We start from the raw sequence: 21,218 nt of genomic DNA, 5'->3' as shown, positions 1-21,218 counted from the left end.
GAAATGTAACGTCTTAACAAAGACCGTGACATAATAATCCCTCGATTGACACGTGAATGGACGCTATCATTGTCGTGGAAATTCACTCGCTTTATCACGAAACGTCACCTCATGAAACGTGACACGAATAAATAACAACACAAGAATCAAAACTCAACTATTAATAGACGCGTTTATCTCGTAAGGAGTTGAAATTCGGGACACGAATCATCGACATTGTCTCAGGTCGAAATTCTGGCCGAAAGCCAGACAGATAACTTCCGCTCTAATCCGGGATTTCTTATTTAGAATATATGGTGTAAATAAATTTTTGCTCTGATTCGAGAGCTTTTTTAATAGATAACGAACGCGAAAGTTGGTCATAGGAGAATAATATTTAGATGTGCAATTGTGCCACTTTTAAATAGGTTGAGATGAACTAGAACCCGATTCGAGGCGATGACTGATTAACACAAACACTCACAAATTCCTCAAAAATTGGAGCAGGTAGAGCGAAAAAAACAAATTCAATGGAAAAATATATCTTTTGAGACACTCATCGCTACGTTCGGTCGTGTCACTCAAACATTGTGTTCATTTATGACCCAGTGACTTAAACCCAACCCATCTTATTATGTATCACTTGCATAAGAAAGTGTTACACTATCACACACACGATCGTTTCGTTGCTAATTCCCCCATTGTTGTTTTTGGGCGTGCACGTGATTTCACTTTTAACTATTTCCGCGGCAATTTTCTCGAAAAAGTATGGATACAGTTAAATATTTTCAGAACGGTTTAAAAGAACAGTTAAAAAGTGTTTAAATTCTATCATCTGGGAGCTTTATCAAATTTTTATCGTCATTTATTTTGAAAATTCAAGGCTAACTTGTTTTTTTTTAATGGCACGAAGGGTCAAATTTAATCATTTTTAAAAGAACATTTTTTCTGAATTCAGTGATGTAACATGATACCCACCTTTACTTTTATTAAAATGTAAAAAAATAAAAATTCAAAAATTTTCTGGAATAGTAAAACTAAGTTAGCTTTGAAAATACTGTCATTGGCGATATCCGTCACTTGTATTTTAGCCAAAAATTGAACTTGGGTGCAATAATTCGTTTAATAATGGTACATTTAAGTAAAACTAAGCGAAAAAAAATCTCATGTTGGTTTATCATGGAGATAGAAAGCCAAGAAGTTTGTGGAAATCAGTTTGAACATCGTTCGTAGCATAAAAATCAAGTATTCCGTGTTTAAAATTTCTTAATTAAAGCGTGTTCTTTTTCAGTTAAAAGTGTTATTTTAACAATTATTTTTAACTTTTACTTATTTTTTGGTTAATGAGCTAACGATAGATAAAGACAACATTTCCAAGGTCAATAAAATTTTACATTTTTCAAAATTTTCGATTTTTTTTTTAATTTCGATTAAATTAAGGTATGCATGTGTTATACCATAGAACTCAGAAAAAAATGCTCTTCTCAAAAATATTATATTTAACCCTTGTTGCTATTTAAAAAAAATCAAGTTAGCCTTGTATCTGAAGAACAAATGGAGATAGAAATTTAATAAACATCTGAAACGATACAATTTATATACTCTTAAGCATATACCAAATTTTAATAAGTTTTGATGAATAGTTTTTATAACATTTAACTGTATCCATATTTTTTAACGGCCCTGTATTTCAGAACGATTCCAGAAATTGCAATGTTGACGAAAAAAAAATTCAACGATTCGTTTCGCACAGTTGGCCACAATTTTCGAAATCAAATAAATAAAATGACAAAGCAGAATATCATTTGCTTCCGTGTTTCTCAAGGTGGTCGAAGAAGTATAAAAATAGAAATTGAAGAAAATGACAATAGTGGGCTAAAAATAGAACCAGGAATGAAACTGAACGAATTGTTCACTTCTAACCCTGAAGACTGGAGAGAATTGAAAATGTTTGGCAAAATGCGTCAGTATTGTCACATTTTTGAATATTCATCACAGACGGAAATAATTAATTTGCAAAAAATGTGCACCTGTCCTCGATTTTTGTCTCAAACCCGAAAACTATTTCGAAATGATTGTATTGCGTTAATTTATCCAAATCGATAAATACGCATATTTATTTTTATTGCTTTATCTAAAATTGGAGTTTCATTTCGAAATTTCGATTCTTTATTCGTATTATTCTATCGCTGTAGTAAACAAACGCAATCAATAAAAAACAATTAGTCATGTGGATCACACCAAATTAAAATAACAATTTATTCGTAATCTTTCGATAAACTGTTGAAAGCGTAACACGAGATATTAAAAGATAACAGTAACAAAAAAGACAAGGAATTTATTATTACATCAGGTACATACATAATCAACATTTCGCCAATTCATTAATTTCTAACATCCTACTTTATTGTCTGTTTCATATTTTTCGAGCCAAATTTAAGAGGGTTCCTGTCGTCCGAATGTACTGAAATTTTGCACACTTACGTAATGCGTGTGAAAATGCAATTCTATAGAGCTAATTACCCCCTAAAGGGGTTAAATGGAGTGGTAAAGTTATAGATTAGCAAAATAATATTACCACGCAGTGAAGCTTTAACTTAAAAGCAAAAAAAAATATACAAAAAATGTATATATAAAAAATATAAAGGTAAGGATTCTAGAATTTATAAAAGCTTTAGGGTCGCATAAAAATGAGCGTTTTCTGCGATTTTTTCAGAATTTATTTAAAAATTTACAAAATAACACAATATGCAAAAAAATTAAATTTCCGCACTTCTTATGGAAAATACGTTTCGGAACGGGTTTTAAGTGTTAAATTGGGAAAAAATTGCTTAATCTTTCAAACAAAGTGAGTTGTCAACAAATATGACCAATAAATTGCATAACATTTACATAAAGTGGAAAATCGGTTCCCATTATGTCAAGGAACTGATGTAAACGACTTCTTACTTTACTCGTAAGTGTAGAAAGTCAAGGAATAATCTCCCAGCACCAAAAACACGCAATAAGTTTGAAGTAAATTAATGAACATCACTTCTTGACCTTTTGCCATTTGATTATAACACTTCCTTGTTGTTATTTTACACCGTTTTAATCGAACCAAAATCACGAATGACATCTATCGATCACACAAGCCCATTTCGTGAAAAATTTGAGGTCATTTCCGTGCAAAAAAATCGTGGAGAGTGGGCCATGATATCCTCAAATGGCCACATGGAAAGTGGGAAAATGCGCTCGTTATTTCAAGCTTTTCAGAAAATTGCAAGAATGTGTTATCAGGAAGTCGTTAACTCGCCACGAAGTGAATCCCCGCTGAAAATTCCCAACTGTTGTAGTCGGAAAAGTCACTCACCTTGGAGGCGATAAAATAAATCAAAACACATCTCGTGATTCATTCTGTTGTAAAGTAAGACAGTTGAAAATGGCCTTGGAAAGTGACAAGGTCACACTATTTGGCTATTGAACCCACAAAAATAGATTTTGACACACTAATGGGGTCAATAGAAAATTCGAATTTGACAAGGTGGTTTTATTTTTGGGTCAGTTTCCTGTGGTCATGGAAGCTTCCCAGTGGTCCCAAATTTTGACAGCGATGACAAAATAAGTGGCCGTTAATAACAACGGTTTTAATAAAGATGGGGCGTTTCCGCCCTTTTTTTGAACTTGACACATATTGAAAAACAGAGCTATTACCACGAAAAAATAAACATATTTTGCTCACAAATGACGAACAGAAAATGTGTTTTCCGAGGACTTTCCACAGTTTCAGGGCTAATAGGGAATAAGATTGATAAACAAATGACTCAATTTTTTAAAATTTTAAAATCAGATTTTGTAAAAATCCCAATAATTTAAAATTGTTTCAAATGCCCATAAATTTTTTCAGCAATAAAATGCAATAAACTTGACACGATTTTGGAAGCAATTGAAAAAATGGCAATAATAATGTGGTCGCTGATCATCGGTTGTTTTTTAATCATAGGTCCGCTCCACTTAAAAATGAAGTTGTACGTAATAAAGTTATTTTTATTCGCTTGATACACTAAAAAGAGCAATATTTTCGCACAATGTATCATCACATATGCTTAATTTGGCGTCGAGGCTAACGAACCTGTAAAAATAGAAATTACTAGAAAAAAGCGAGACACTTGGTGCGTAAAAATAAAATTTTGACAAGCAATGAAAACAAATGAAAAAGTGATTTTATCGAGTTGTCCGTTAGAGGAGTCGCAAAAAAGGCACAATTAGTGCCACATCAGTGTCAGTGGGAAATACGCAACGGTACAACTTGATGAACTTCTTGTATCTAACTTGACCTTCATTTAACAATCGTTTGAGAGAATTGATCTAAATATGCCTTCGTCAATCATCACCTGCTCTTATTTTGTCCTCGCACCAGCAAAAATAGAACTTACAAACATGTAAAAAATAAACAAGATGCACACGTCCAACTTATTCTAAGTTTTCTAAATTAATTAGAATTCGGATAATTCGTAACAAAATTCCCACCACTCTCACTTCCAAAATTTCCACCAACGTATCAAGGTAACACTGTTGAATAATCATATGCAAAGCAGTTGGAATAAAAGTGTGCAAGAGATAACCAATTAATTTAATTTCAAAACGAACGAAACGAGGAAAAAGACGCGAATTTCGAAACGTAGCTCAAGGATGGTGCACATTTTTGTCAAGACTTTTAAACATTTTATTGCCTCACCTGCATATTTTCGCCGCTGAATTATTCACACGAATGCAATAAATCACAAATTTGGGCGGAAAAATACGAACAAACAAGTGCAAATAAATGCAAAGTTTGACCAATGAACCGGGTCAAAACAACCAAAATAAGAAATATTTTATTCATTCGAAACTAGTAATAACTGGACAAATAAGAAATGAAAGCGTAACAAAATATTTCAATAAACAAAAAAAATATATACTTATAAAAAAAGCTTTTTTTTAAATAACTTATGAGTTTTATGACCAAAACATCCTTTTTTAATCTAAACTAAAACTTTAACACCCCGTTAGGAAATAATTAACTACATAAGATAGCGTTGTCACGCAGATTACGTAAGTGTGCAAGATTTCAATTCATTCGGACAACAAAACCCTCCCAAATTTAAATCGAAAAATATGAAACAGACAGACAACAGATCAGAAAAGAAACAAATTTTTAATGCTTTTGACAAATTTAACCTTGACTACCTACACTAATTTAGAAAAAAAGTACAATTTATTACCCTTACAATATTTATTACATTGATCTTTTATACTATTATTATTGTTCTGTACAAACAAAGTAGTATTATGTAATGCAAGTATGTAGGTTTTTATGTGAAATATGTGTTTATTTTTCCATATTTCCTTTGTTTTTTGAGACAATTTTGCTTGTATAAAGCAGGTCTTTGTCCAAATAACTTCCAAAAATACACCGCCAATAAAATTAAAAAATGTATGCAAACAATGTCGTGTTTTCATACACGTTTATGTTTATTTACATTGTTTTTAAACCTGTTTTGTTGATACAGGGTGTCAAAAAATAATTTAAACAAAAATTTCTTATCCGAATTGGGATTAATTGGGGAAAAATAATCCTTTAGTCGCATGTTAATTGGCAACAATGTCTTTCAAATTCAAATGTCAAGTCACAGGCCACTCTGATCACAATTTTCTATATTACAATAACCAAGAACACTCACAACAAACAACACAACATAAAAAATGGAAGTAATAAATCATTGCAATTACGAATAAGTCTAGTGGTATTGTAATTTCCTTATTTATTTATAGGTCCACCTGAGGCAAATTTTTTCCATGTACTAACAGACACGCCTCAATTTTTTGTGTACTATTTTTAGGCAGGAATTTGAGTTGTTGTATTTTTCATTCATACGTTCCATGAAAAATAACAATTGGTATTTTATGGAAAAATTTTCCACAGCGTGGGCCGAAAATCGGCAAATTTCGTGCATTGACCTTGGTCCGGAATCAAGTTGCCTGCTCTCATATGTCACTTTGTGGCAACCTTCGAAATTTCGCAACTCTAATAACCGGAACCGTAGAAGAGATGCGGGCGGGCGTCCGTCGTCACGTGACTTCGGCCGCCGCCAACTCCGATCCCGATTAACTCTTTCAAATTGACAGATTTATAACTCGAGGCCGTTGACCTTCGATAAATCGCCGCAAGGGCGCGTTGGCTATTTTACCCCGACACGCCTGCCAACCGAAAATAATTGATTGCAAATATTGAATTGTTTGGAAATTGTTAGTGCGCAAACATTGCTGTTTGAAGACGATTATTATTGCGAAATGCGTCACTTGGGGGCGGCGTGCTTCAAGGTCGCGAGAAAGGCATAATTTACGGGAGACACCCTGTATAATTGCTCAGTTTTGGCTGTGATTAAATGAGGTCGTGCTCGATTTCAGGTCAATAGTGTTCCGATTTTTTATCGTATTTATGCTGGTGTAATGCGTTTCAGAAAGTATTACTCAATTAGAAATTAATATTTTACATGTTAGAACTGACATTTGATTCGTGCTTAATCCTTGTGTTTGGACACCGCAACCTCTCCCCAATTTCGCCCTCAGAAAAGTACAATAATGTCGCTTACTTCCTTCCTGGTAACAATTAATATCGCTTTTGGACCCTGAACTTTGTGTTCCTTTGTTTGGAATTATTATTGAACGGGTGACATAAATATGTCGGTGCTTTGTTTGGTTATTTCTAGTTTTTGGTTTAATCGGAGACAAATATTTGGGCACTGATTTAATCGACGAGGAGATCGACTGAGACACTTTGTCTCCATTTTTATCGCAACCCAAAGTTGCGATAAAAACGCACATTTTTTGTTGATTATTCAAAAGCGAGCAATAATATTTGGAGAACGGTTTTTGTGGACGCAATCCTTTAACTTATTATGTGTAAATCGGCTATAAACATCCGCGCAATGTCGTCAATTGGAAATTTACACAATTGCATCAAAATTTACCTTTGGCCAGTGGCTGCCTTCCAAACCATTATTTTCCCGAAATAAGGATCAATACAATAAATTCACCTCTCACGAGCTTAAGTCATCCTCGTGTAACTAATTTTTTATCATTTATGCGAGTCTGGTGTGTCAATAAACTCGATAAATATTAAAAAAGCGAGTGTTTATTCTGATGGTTCCTTTTTAATTTCTTCATCTTTATTCCCGACGAGATCAAAGCCCATTTTCGCATTTTTTTTTTCATTTCCAAATCAAATTTTCCCAATTATTCCGCATCACCAGTCAAATGAAATCAATAAACAGTTAACATTCGTCTCATTTATCATTCGCACATTTAAATCGGGAGCATTGTTGGCGTCAATTTCTCACTCTTCACTCGTTGTTTCTGGCGTCAAAGAATTTTGAAATGTTGCCACTGTTGTTAAAATAATTTCCTACTTGGCAAATATTTTACATAATTTAAGTTTTTGTTGGGAGTTTCGTAACCAAGCCTTTGACATATCTATAATTGATTAGATTTGAATTGATTATAACAGGACAATATGTTTAAATAAGATATAAATGTATAGCTGCTAATCAATTTATTAACAAAAATTAGAAAAAAAACTGGCACATTCCGTAATGTCAAAACCAAAAATTGTCAAAAACCTGACTTGAGTAGTCAAATAATTTACTCGTAAATAATTTCTACTTTATCAGATGTTAATTGAGCACATGGATATAAATCATCGTTCTTTCCAAAATGTCAAATATTTTATGTCGAAAGTTCGTTATACCACAACAAAAAATTGTCAAAAACACAGTAATGACAAAAATTCAAAACTAAACATGGGTTACAAACAATATTTCTAAAAAAAGTTGCATTGAAGTAAATGCTGAATTGAGAGACAAAAACAAAAATTGTCAAAAACTTTGTTAAACTTAGTGGTGTTTAAAAAAATCTCTTAATAAAATGTAGAGTGAAGGAAATATTATATTTGATTCGTAATTCTTTCTGTTAGGATATTGACATCTTTTTTTGCGTTTTTTTTATACCACCTTAGTTGTCAAAAACTCTAATCTTAGATTCAAAAAAAAATTGTCAGGATAATAACAAAATTATCAGTTCCATAAATAAATTTGTTGAAAAATATGTTCTGGTATACTATCTAATGTCAAATTCAACTTTTTGTGTCAATATTAATCACACAACAAAAATTTAACACATTTTTTAATTAATAACTACCGATTTTATGGAAAAAACTACTGAATTTGGGCGAGATTTTCGCTTAATTTATCTAAGTCATGATAATTATTCCAATCTCTTCAAAAAAATAAATAAATAACAGAATGTTGACGTAAAAAATAAATAATAAAAATATACAAGACTCCATAAAAACCAAAAATTGACAAAAACCTGACTTAAATAGTCAAATATTTCGTACTCATATCAAACCTATAAAAAACAAAAGAATTAAAACCAATTTAAAACAATGATTTGTCAATAAAAATTAGAAAAACTGGCTCATTCTGTCATACCAAAACCAAAAATTGTCAAAAACCTGAGTTGATAGTCAAATATTTTATTCGCAAATACTTTCCAAAATCTAAATAATGCTTTAAGTAGTACTTTATCAAATATAATTGAGCACACAGATATAAATTATTGTTCTTTCCAAAATGTCAAATATTTTATGTTATACCAAAACAAAAAATTGTCAAAAACACAGACGTAATACGAGTAGTAGCAAAGATTCAAACCTAAAAATGGGTTAAATGCCATGATATTTCTAATAAAAGTTGCACTGAGGTCATTTCTAAGTTGTAAAATAAAACCAAAAATTGTCAAAAATTTTGTTATACTAAGTAAGGTAAAAAAAAAAATATTTTAACAAAACGCAGTCCAAAGAACATGGACTTCATTTGATTCATAGTTTTTTCCACGTTGTTAAATGATAAAATTCGTTATTACAAAAACTGTCAAAAAAATTTATGTTCAAAACACATAAATTGTCAAAAACTGTAATTTTAAACTCAAAAAACTTACAAATTAGTCAGGATTATCCCAAATTCTGAAATAAATTTATGTTTTGGTGTATTATCTAATGTCAAATTCAACTATTTTACAAAAAAAACTACTAATTGGAGGAATTTTCGCTCGAGTTATCTAACGAATGATGATTATTCAAACGTCTTCCACCCACTTCCCCACCCTCCCACACACCCATCGTCCTCGCAAGGCCATTCCCATCCTCCAGTTGAACGCACCCCACGTGACGTCACTGGATTTTTCGCCCATGAGACCCTTCAACCCATCTCACAGCGCGCACCAGCAGCCGCAGCAACGTTCCAATCGCACATCTCACTCTTTCATTTCATTCACGTGACCTACTCGATCCTGTAAACGGTTGGTCGACTACACCCACCTCTCCCATACACCATACAATGGTAATATCGTAGACAAACCGTTTTATATCGACGGCTCGCTCCCGACTTGGAATCAGTTGTGAATTAGTAGTGTTGAAATGCGGTCGGGCATTTCAATCAGACTACGGCAACTAGATGTGGAAAAAGTCGAGTTGTTTACTGTGAACAGGGCCTTAAGTTAGTGCATGCAGCTGCTGTTGGCCTGCTCCAGATCGAAAATACCGTCTTTTTCACACAGAGTTTCGGTCACACCAGTGGCGTACGTCGTGAAAGTGTGCGAAATGGAGAAATCGCAACAGTGAGAAGGTAGCTAGTTGGCTTTGACTTTGGAACCTATTCAAATCAAGCACCACTTGATTTTTATCAGGATTTTTTTAATAAACCAAGTTTATTAAATAATTTCGGCGATTATCTTTTGTTTTTCGTTTGAACGCGATCACGTGAACCGCTCCAGGCGCTAATTATTCCAGGATATTATCAATCAAAAACGAGAAAAATTTGACTATTTTGCCATATCTAGTTGGCGTCAATTCCATTAACGTCACCACTGGGTGGCCGATTCGTTGAATAGTCAAGAATGCTCCGAAAATTGTCAAAAACAAAATGACTTAACATTTGGTCAATTAACACAAAAATACTGACAAATTGGCATTTATTAACACTTGGTTGTTAAAAGTCGAATTCGCAAATTAGCCCCTTCGCACGCCTCTAATTTTTTTATCACATTTTGTACAGTTATATAATTCAGTGTCAGGTTTAATTTTAAACTACTACAAAAGTGGCAATTTTCACATTTTTGACAATTTTTGAAAAAAAATTGCCTTCCAACTCTAAAAAGCAAAAACAGCATTCAGAGTTTCACGCATATTGTGGTTAAATTTAGCAACGCCAGTTTAAATGGTAGTGTCAAAAATTTGACATTTTTTGGAAATCCTTGACTGAATATTTTCCAACTTTGCTTTCATACAAAAACAACAAAAAATCTTGACTCTAAATAAGACAAGAAAAATTTTTATTATTTTAAACGCATATTTGACAATTTTTGAAAAATTAACTTTATTACGATAAATGAAAACTCAAAAATTTCACGCTCTTCTTAGATTTACGGAAAAAAATTACAACAAAATTATATAAAATTATTACACATAATGTATTTAATGTCCTGTTGTCAAAAAATTGACACTTTCAATGACTTCTCTAAGAGGTACTACCTACACATTTTGCAATAATTTATCTTTTAAAAATAATTTGAGTAAATCAGTTAGAAAAAAGCTTCCTTATAGTTCAAAAACAGTACTATTTGACAATTTTTTAAAACTGTGTTACTGTCAAAAATCTGACTATTTCATTAACACGTACTTCGAAATTTTTTTTATAATAAAGACTAAAACAGTAAAAAAATCTTTTGGGGAATGAATTACGTATAAAAAGCTTGTTTCTATTATTTTAAAACGAAATTTGACAATTTTTGGACCCTTTTGACTACTTTCCATATCAAAATAATTTCAAATATTTGACAATTTTTTAGTTGAATTCCTACTGTTTTGAGCACATAACGGTAAAAATTATTTGACGATTTCTTATCCAGCCCAAAAATTGTCATAATAGAAATTTTCCATTCCTTGATCAGTCTATATTTGCCGATGTGCGCAATTATTCCGCTTTGTTTCCAAATTAGCGACTACATAATTGCTCCACAAATAATCCAACCGTGTCGTCAATTCAAAATTTATACAATTTTCCCAAAATTCACCGCTGGCCATTTTCCAAAACACATGTTTGAATGAATGCTAATGTTTTATTAAATTTATGACCCCCATGACATTTCACATGACAGTTCATATAAAAAATAAATGATTATCTTTTTTTGGTAGTAAATCATAATAATTTATTCCGAAACACCAGTCAATCAAATTGTCATTTTTATCATAATTTTTCATCAGCTCTGCCCAATTTATTCGAAATTCGACTTTTGGCCGTCCTCCAAGAAACCTCTCAGACAATAATTCTGAATGAATCAAAGCTTTTTCTCAATTTAATTCACGACCACAATGAATTTTCCTGTCTCAATAACCGCCCACGAGTGACAAAAGCCGAAACAATTGCTCTTTTCCGAATAAATCAAACTGTCAAAATAGCGGAAATCGAGTGTGTCAGTGTCAAATTTTTCACTTGACGCACGCCGCCTCGAAATTCGAACGGATTTACTTTGGCAAAGCCGTGATTTATTTAAAGCCAGACAAACGCGTGTCCTGCAACCTTTAATATTTTGAAATTGAGAAAAATCGTCCCCCGATCTAGGAAGCTATTGACTCATTTGTTTGTATATAAACAGAAAATTGCTATAAATAGCCAACGTAACCTTAATCTCGTTTTTTTGTAAAATTCGCGATAATAATAGAGGAAATCGTGGAATTGTTTAATTAGAATGACATTAGTCACGTTGTGGAAAAATCGCAAAACGGAAGTTTCTCAATTTTCGATTTGTTTAATTCATATCGAGTAGGCGCGTGTCATAAACGCGTTACGTGATGTTCCAATCAAGGAGGCTAGAGGAAAATGACAACAATTTTGTTAATAAAGCCCCATTCACACATCGTTGGCGCTTTATTCAAGCTTACGTCACGCGCGCATTACGAAATAAAGGGGTTTATTTTGTCGGAATTCAAGAGCGCCATGACATTTTCCTCGAGTGATTAATTGACAATTAAAACGATCATTTTCTGGTCTAGCGAAGATTGGCGTGTTTTTTCAATCAAGGCTGCTGTACCTGTCAAAAGAAAAACCGGGACACGTGACCTCATAACTGTTCAAATGACAACCAATTAAAAACCGTTCAAATTATAATTTGTTACGTTGGTGGACGTTGTGGCCTACGTGATGATTCGGAAAAATGCGCTATTTTGGACGTGTCACGTGACCAAGGACGGTTGCACCTTCTTTTTTTTCACACAGAATTATGTCATTACTCTAATTTAGATAAACAGTAGCAGATGTTTTTGCATCAAAGTTGGCGTTGTTTTATAAATAAATCAACACCTACTTGACTATTAGCAACGTTTGTCGCTTATATGGTCGCTAATTGATGCCGATTTTTTGCAAATCATCAAATTTCAATTGTTTTACGTAAGACTGCTTTTGCACAATCGGAAGTTTGAAATGAGGTTGGTTGGGTGGCACCTGATGGTGGTGGCCGAAACGTCGCCCTGACCTTGACCTTTTTAATCACCGGCCATTTATTCAATTATCTTCATGTAATTAAAAACTTCTTTAGATACCGAACGTTTCAAAATATTCGATTTTTTATAAACTTTCTAAAAATAGCGACTTTTACTTCTATTACAAATTACGGCACGTCCTGGCACATTTTATGTAACTGAGCGAAAGTGGGCCCAAAATAGCCCCAAATTTAAAATTATCTATAGACTTTGCGCTACCCTGAAATAGAAACGCCACCACCTTATCAATTTCTTTGACAAATTGCGACACTTTTCTTGTTCTTTTGAAGAGGCGCCAGACACTGCTTATCACAGGTGTGTCAGTTTATTAAAAAAAAATATTTATCGCGACCGAAAAGAGGGGGTCCAACGTGGGCCCTTGCGTGACACCCACACTTGACTCCGAAATCTCGTTTAAAAAGTCAAGAAGTTGGTAAAACACTCGAGACTCGAACAAAATCTGTCAATAAGGGTGTGTCGTACCAATTGCGTGCCTCGTATTATTTAAAAAACCACCGAAACATTTGTGATCCATGAATCACTGAAACATCACCGTTAATTAGATTAGATTTATGTGATTGTTCGACCTCTTTCTCTAATTGAACTCTTGCGAATATTTATTTTTTCAATGTCTTCCTAAATTACAGAACCTCACATAAATCAAATCGAATTTCATGCACTGCTGACTTCACCACAGTGGGATTTAATCACATTTTTTGGGTTGTTTACGACATAATTAATGGGTTTTTTGCGAACTTGTGTTTTTCAATTACGCAACTTAATAGGTTTTTCTTAACCCAGGTTTAGTAATTGACTTGGGCGAAAATTTTGGAAATTAAAAATCAAAACTGTAGATTTAAAATTTCGATTCAGGTTTATTGTGAATTCGTAAGTTTGAGTTAACTTAGCCCAGTTTCAGCCTAGGTTTAGTCACAAACTCCTAAAGGAAAACTAGCCTAAATTTAAAAAACCTAGTTACAAACCTTGTCTCAGGTTTAGAAACCACGGAATAAGTCAGTAATTGTCTAAGTTTTTGTGTTCGGCTAGGTGTCTAGGTGTGAATTTCAGGTTTAGCCTAGTTCTAAATTCCCTTTTCATCCAGGTTTCTTCACGTGTAGCTAAACTCACCTCAGGTTTTTTCATCGGATTAATACTTTAAACTTTAGCAAAAATAGGCTTAACTGTTTTAGGTTTAGGCTTAGCTTAGAAAATTCGCCTAACTTTATTTAGGTTTATTGTGAATCCATAAATTTGAATCATCTTAGGTTTATTTTTTTTTTATTATTTAGCCTAGGGTTCAGCCAAGGTTTAGTCACAAACTCCTAAAGAAAAACTAGGCTAAAATTAAAAAAACCTAGTTAGAAAAATTGTCTCAGGTTTTGAAACCACAGATATAAGTCCATAATTGCCTAAATTTTTGAGTTCGGCTAGGTGTCTAGATGTGAATTTCAGGTTTAGCATAGTTCTAAATTCCCTTTTCATCCACGTTTCTTTACGTCTAGCTAAACTTACCTCAGGTTTTTTCATAGGATTAACACTTTAAACTTTAGCTAAAGTAGGCTCAACTGTTTTAGGTTTAGGCTTAGCTTAGAAAATTCGCCTTTATTTAGATTTATTGTGAATAGATTTATTTGTGTAAAAAATATTTAGCCCAGGATTCAGTCAAGGTTCAATCACAAACTCCTAGAGCAAAACTAACTTAAATAAAAAAAGTAACCTAGTTAGAAACCTTGGCCCAGATTTAGAAACCTGGCTAACCACTTGCGTAAATTTTTGAGTTCAGTTTTTATTTTCAAATCTATGCAAATATCTAGGTGTGAATTTTAGGTTTAGCCTTGTTTTTTATCCTTTTTTCAGCCAGGTTTTTTCACGTGTGGCTAAACTTAGCCCAGGTTTTTTCAAAGGATTAATTATTTGAACGTTGGCAAAAGTAGGCTCAACTGTTTTGGATTTAGGCTCGTAAAACTCGCTAACTGTAGTTTGCATCATCGTAATTTTAACAAACAATGAGACAAGAAAAACACAAAAACATCCTCTTATTTCCACATTTACACAAATTTTATTAATCGTAAAACGAATTGACAAACATCTGGTGACGAGATTTATGTCTTTGACTCCATAACCGCAAGTTTACGTTTCATAAACATAATTCGGCGATAAACCGCAAAATCTTCGTTTCTGAGTGATGTAATTCCCATCGAAAAATTTTCTTTTATTTATACATATTGAGACGTCAAAGATAAATCAATCCCTTATTTCTCGTGACTCACGCTGTCAATTCGTTGCGCTTTGAAGGTGAAAAAACGCAGAGCAAAACGATTTTGACTTGAATTTCCGCAACGAAAAATCACTCAGTTTGCGAAACATTGAAAGTGTTCAAATGACTTTCTTGCAAAAAAACCACACCTGTCAAGGTGATTTGATTTTACCGTATCTTGTAAACTAGATGATGCGGCAAAAATCAACTTCCGAACCTTGATCGGTGACAATTTCTTTGTTTCATCATGCTTGTTTGTAACTTTCCTCTGGAGCAATCCGCACACGTGACCAATCCCTTATCAATGGTTTTATTCACAATCGCGTATTTTGCCAGTCGCTATCCTAGTAGGCCAATGCGCGCATCCCGGCATTTCAGGTATTCTTTCTTTCTTTTTTTTGATTTATCGAGACCTCGACCTTTTTTCGCTCATTTTTCAATTAATTACAATTCCTTGAATCATGTCCAATTTGGAAGTCCCATTATCCTGTCAGAATCGAGTGGGCTTGATTGAGGTAAACCGCCGTTATGACCCCTGTGTTCTTTTCCATCACTGCTTTGTTTGTGGCAAAATAATCGAAAAAATTGTAACGGTTGCGACCAGGTGTTCCATCAATTATTCATCGCCACCTACGATCTTAATTCGCGAAGATCTAGGCGGCTCCGGATTCCCCTCGCGTCGCCATGGCAATCTAGGGTTATCGTTTGGCTTCCCCTCTCGGCGCCATAGCACGCAACCTTGATTAATTGGCCCAAATTTCAGGTAATCAATGGATTCGGACGGCCATTGGCTGATCGGTGCAGGCCTGGTGACGTCATCAATCATCGCCATCACCGCCAATGCCTTCCTACTTCTGATTTTTTGTCGCAGAAGAGGGCTAAGGACCGTCCCCAACAGGTGGTACTTTACTTAAGTTGGTAACACTGATTCTAACAAGTGAATTACAGATTTGTTATCAACTTGCTGATCACGAATCTCCTGTCAAGTCTTTTACTGATCCCCCTCTTGATCGTCGACCAATCGCAGCCCGCCCCTCACCCCGCCAACGCGACCAACGAGAGTGTCGAAATTTCGAATTTGGTGATCATCGAAAATTCGACAAATCTCGAAATCATTGAAAGTCTACTCTCGACTGTCACGTATTTCAACTCAACGCCGGCCCTCGCCAACCAACCAATCCTGTGCTACGCCGCACAGGGGGGCACAAGTTTCGTCTGCACCCTGTCCATCTTCAGTATTCTCCTCATCGGAATCAACCAATACTTTGGCGTCATCCACTCGCTACGCTACCACTTCTACATCAACAAATGCCGATCGACTGTCTTCATCCTCACCACGTGGCTGGTGGCGCTAGTGTTGAGTGTCTTAAGCAGTGTGACGGAAAGTGACAGTTACTTGTGGCGCTTCTGTCGCAATAGACCACAAAATTCGCGAACTGTTCAAATCCTAAACACGATTTACGCACTTTCCTACTGTCTAGCAGTTATTTTAGTGCCGTTTATCGCAATCTGTGTCATCTACGTGTGCATATACACAGCGGCGCATAAAAACAGTGAGCGCATGCGCAAGTCAACGTCAACAAACCTCGACTGTTGCTATAGCAACGAGCAGAGGGCGCCGCTACCTAAAGTTCGCTCAGCGCCTAACTTCATGCGATTTGAGGAAATTGCCAACCCGAAAAAAGTCACTAGGACGAGCAGCGAACGCGCGAGTAACAATTTCATAACATCGTTGAAACACAAAATTTCAAACGCATCAGTTTTTAAATATCGCGAAGAAACTCGAGCGGCAAAAATCAGCGTTCTGGTGATTTTTCTCGTATTGTTTTGCTACGTCCCGTATGGTGTGACACTGGTCCTAAATTCGGGGCTAGTAAGCGTGGCAACGTCGCCAATGGTCAATTTCCATACTCTGCTCCTATTGGTGGTTTCGAACGTGATCTCGCCCTTTTTGTTCGGTTATCGCAACAAAAGAGTGAAACGGGAGATAGGAAAAGTGTTTGGATTGGTTCCGGCTAAGGCCGAGCTCACCGTCCAGAACCGGCGGAGATCCACGAACGATGAACCAATGACCAGCAAGGAGCCTTTTTTAGGGCCGAACTGTACCGTACCCGAAGTGATAGTCACGTGTAAGGTGGAAAACGAGAGAAAAAGTATTCTGAAGCGGGTGTGTCAGAGTTCGAATTGGACGAGTTACAAAAAATGTAATTTTATTACGGTACCTGAAAGCTGTATCAGCGGCGAGGCCAGAGGGTCGTTCTCCAGTGCCAGCACGCAAATTTCTAATGAAGACTGTTAGGGAGTTTTTCTAGTCGCGATTCAAGTTGGCAGCATTTTTTTTTACAAAGAGACTGATGTTACTGGTGGCCAAAACTTAAGTATTTTTAAGTTATTAACGTGTAAATTATTGTATTTATAAATTTTTGTATAGCGTAAGAGCTTCAATAACAAATATTGAAAAATTGGCGGAGTCTTATTTGAATTTCCCACACACGCAATCAAAATCACCGGCAATTGGAATCAATTAATAAAATGATAGCAATAATCTGTCTACACGTGTCAATTGTTTTGTTTTATAGCCGTAATTATGTAATTGTGATTATTGGAAATGGCATTTTTAAGTAAACACGACGCTCATTTCGAAACATTATTGACGTGTTTCCGTTTTTCTGAGAATTTTGTAAAAAAAATCGCAAGTTTGTGTTTTTTTTTTATATAAATATTTGGAATGAAATAGTGGTATAAACACCGAAAATATTTTTTTTCACATTTTTCTTTGTTTAATCTTAATTATTACATAAAACATGCGTTTATAAATAGAAAACATGGCACGTGTTGTATTCTTAAAGACTTTAAACCACAATAACTTAGCAACACCACATTAAGTGGAATTTGATTTAAGAAAAAAAAAAGTTGAGTACGGTGCTGTAGCAAGGAAGGCCCCCACGTTGTAGAAAATAAATTTAGTTGATTCAACTTTGGCAACAGTGTAATTAAACAAAAAATTAAATTTCTACTCGCAATAATAAAGTCAGTGTCTCCATGACATTAACTGATGCCACACCCTGTATATAACCAAAAATCAAGAAAAAATATTTAAAACTTTTTGGAAATTACACACACAAATAATAAATAGGTCAATTAACAAAGAATCGTTGAAATTAAACGAATCTCTCATAATAAGGCGTAGTTGGGTAATCCCAGACAAAAAAAAATAACCGAATAATCCGTAAAAATTAATCTGTTTCAATAAATAAGTAAATGTGAAAATAAGATGATCTAAAGTGTTCGTAAGTGATTTGCTAGGGATCGAAGAAATACAAATTTCTTTTTCTTTTGGTTTCACAAGTATACAGGGTGTCCATTTTTCGAGCTCCACCATAGAGATCCCTGTTATTATAAGAGATATGAGGTCGGTTAAATTAGGCAAAGTTGGGCATTTTTATGCTGCACAATTATCAGAAAAAAAATTTGATGTGTCATTTTTAATTTTTGAATTATTGAAAAAAAAAACAAAAAAATATAATTTTCATTTTAATTTTTTCAAGCAAAAACTAAATGAACTAGACGTTTTTAAGTAAAATCTAAACGTGTCATCGTCTTTTCCAAGGTGTTCTTGATGTCAGAGTTACAACAATCAACTAATATAGCTTTATATGTAATTCTTATAATGTCTTTTTTCTAGCAAATTTTCCGAATGTATGTAAACTAATAAAAATTGTGATAAAGTCAATCGAAGTTCAATAATAATTCACACTTATTTGGTTATTTGCGAGTATATAAATAAAGTAGATAATATAAAAAAGAATTTGGTGCCCCCTATAAAACGATGACTGTACTTTTGTTTGAGTGGTTTACAGGTGTCTATCAGCGTTTCAGTGGCGTGCCACTTGATGGCGCCACGTTGCAAAATTCTTTCGTGTTATTTAGAAAATGACTTGTCGGTAGATGCCGCCCACTTTTGCGCTTTGCGACCTTGCCAAGGCCCCTTTTGGTATATCCCTCTCACTAGACCTAGGCCAAATCGTGCCTTAAACTAATGAGTAAGGAAAATAAACGAGCCTTGGTAACGCTTGGCTTACATGCTAGGCTTCCTAGCCTCGAATTTTTGTAAGGGCAAAGGTCGTCCCGTGGACAGTGCCTACTTTTGCAACGGTCCTGGTGAAGCGATCTGCCCTCTAATCCAACAAAAAATCGTGTGAAATGTAATATCATGTCTTTTGTATGTTTGAAACAAATGTAAATGATATGGGAGGCCTTGACGAATATATAAATAAATTGTTGGAAATTTATGCGGAAATTGTCAGAAGATCGATTCGGAGCGAATGCGACTGTGACATTCTTGTACGTTTATGGAAAATGATTAGAAACCTGGATAATCGGTAGAAATTGCGATTTTACGACGTCACGTGGCCTTTAAGGTCGCGTTCAAATTTCAAGTATACTTGATCTAGTGACAAGTGATACGAGACAATGGACACAGCCTACCGTGATCATGGCGACTTTTGCGTGTCGCTTTTTACATCTATAACCTCAATTCGATTCAATTATAACCATTTAAGCAAATATTTAGGGCAAATTTGCGCTATAATTAATTAAATTAACACCGGCGTAAATCTTGACAAAAACAAATCACTCGTGACGTTTTACTTTCAATTTAATTTTCGAGAAAAATATGACGAAATTTTATTGCCCAAGTACGTACATTTTTAATTAAAACATGATTTAGAGTGTCATAAAAAGAAAGTTTGGAATAGTTTTTACGTTACTTAAGTGTTTTTCGTGTTAAAGTACAATTTTCGAAATTTTTTAAATAAGAGAGAAGTCATTAATTTTAAAACTGAGCTGATTAAATAATTAATAAACTAATAAAACCATCGAAGTTTCATAATTTTGAAGCAATGTTTATTTTACGATTTCGTTGTGCTCATTTTTTAATTATTTGCTTTGGTGTGTGTACCTACTTGAAATAATTTTTTTCCTGAATTATTTCATGAAATTGTAAAGTCCTTGGATTCGTCACCAAATCACCGTTTGCTCACTACAGAGAATCAAGATTTTCTCACAAATTCCAACACTCCAGCAATTTTTTTTTCGTAAAAACAAATCACTTCAAAATATTTTAAAAAATTTTTGTTTATTGTTGTTTTAAGAAAATACCTTTATCTTTTTTATAATTTCTATTTATAGACGACTTGTCAAAAAGCTAAATCCAATCAAATCTACGATACCCATAAATCAATCATCTGTTTTTCATTTTTGTTTCCGTGACATCATCTTTAACTTTATTTCTAGTTTTTATCTTTGTTAATTGTTATCATTTTATTTACTAAAAATTTTCACCAACTGTGTTCATATTTACTTTAAACTTTATTTTGTGATTTCTCTTATGATTTACGACGTATTTTTTCGTGTCCTATTTCTTCAAGTTTTATTTATCTTTCTATCATTTATTTGTTTTGGTGTATATATTTTTTACTTTTTTACTTTTCGTTTATTTAAACAAACAAATACTAACGAATAAATATTACGAAATTTGACAATTTTTTATTTCATTCTTATCACTTTTACAAAATATTGTTTCAAAAAATAATAAATTTCAAAATCCCACAATTGACAATAGAATGGACAATTTCTATTTTTATTCATTCTTTGTGTAACTTATGGGTATGTAAGTACGAAAATTGCGAAAATTTCTATATCTTGTCATAATATTCATTTTATTTGATTTAATTTTGCCTACTTTTCGTAACATTTGCATTATTTTTACAATTTTTTAAATCTAATACTTATTACTTTTTAGCCCAGTACCAAATATTTTTCATTAATTTTTAGTTTTTGATTAATAAATTTAAAAAAGTTTCAATTTTTTATCAGTAAATTGCCTTAATGTACCTGTAAACTGGGTCAAGTTTGCAAGATATACGTTGTCAATAATTATACAAAAATTTGCATACCCCGTTACGTCAAAACCGCCACCAACACGCCACATTTTTTCCTTAATTACAAGTTGTAGCAAAATAAAACATAAATCACAAGCGTATTTTGATTTATTTCACTTGTCTTGAACTTTCCACTCCAAACCCTCATTCTGAAAAAGCAATGGTCCCAAAAGCGAACCTTGCGGTACCCCGGATGTTACTTTATATGGTAACGACCTGTACCGCATTGTTCACGGCCACAAAAGTAATCAAATAAAATAAATGCGAAAAGAAATGTAAAAGGACGAGTCATCGGCCCGTGCATAAGCGCCGCCCCTGCGCCAAAACCACCCCTTAATGCGCCGGCTTCGATCCGAAAGGGTGTCCACACCACACAGCGAATGACAGTTGCCACGATTCATGTGTCACATTTTACAACAAACAT

The 21,218-nt window shown here is 34.0% G+C and overlaps 1 protein-coding gene and 2 non-coding genes across 4 annotated transcripts; 2 read left to right on the top strand and 1 right to left on the bottom strand.

Moving 5' to 3' along the window:
• Positions 1-9,429: 9,429 nt before the first annotated feature.
• LOC103313384 (uncharacterized protein) lies at positions 9,430-17,315 on the top strand. 2 transcript variants are annotated; one of them, XM_008196482.3, is made up of 3 exons: positions 9,430-9,683; positions 15,616-15,750; positions 15,801-17,315. In XM_008196482.3, exons 2-3 carry the CDS (start codon positions 15,623-15,625, stop codon positions 17,149-17,151), a joined length of 1,479 nt encoding a protein of 492 aa, XP_008194704.1. In that variant the 5' UTR covers positions 9,430-9,683; positions 15,616-15,622; the 3' UTR covers positions 17,152-17,315. The 2 variants fall into 2 exon arrangements, with proteins under 2 accessions (XP_008194704.1, XP_015836347.1); XM_015980861.2 differs by lacking the exon at positions 9,430-9,683 and adding an exon at positions 10,881-15,230.
• On the bottom strand, positions 14,919-15,001 carry Mir3856 (microRNA mir-3856). Its single transcript, NR_038693.1, has one exon. It is a non-coding gene; the product is annotated as a microRNA mir-3856 (primary transcript).
• A 1,563-nt stretch (positions 17,316-18,878) lies between the features above and the next one.
• LOC135267035 (U12 minor spliceosomal RNA) lies at positions 18,879-19,030 on the top strand. Its single transcript, XR_010335283.1, has one exon. It is a non-coding gene; the product is annotated as a U12 minor spliceosomal RNA (small nuclear RNA).
• Positions 19,031-21,218: the final 2,188 nt, after the last annotated feature.

This window comes from Tribolium castaneum, chromosome 8 (genome assembly GCF_031307605.1).
Source record: "Tribolium castaneum strain GA2 chromosome 8, icTriCast1.1, whole genome shotgun sequence".
NCBI lineage: Eukaryota > Metazoa > Arthropoda > Insecta > Coleoptera > Tenebrionidae > Tribolium > Tribolium castaneum.
The sequence above is the reverse complement of the archived record's forward strand: the minus strand, read 5'-3'. Positions and strand labels throughout refer to the sequence as shown.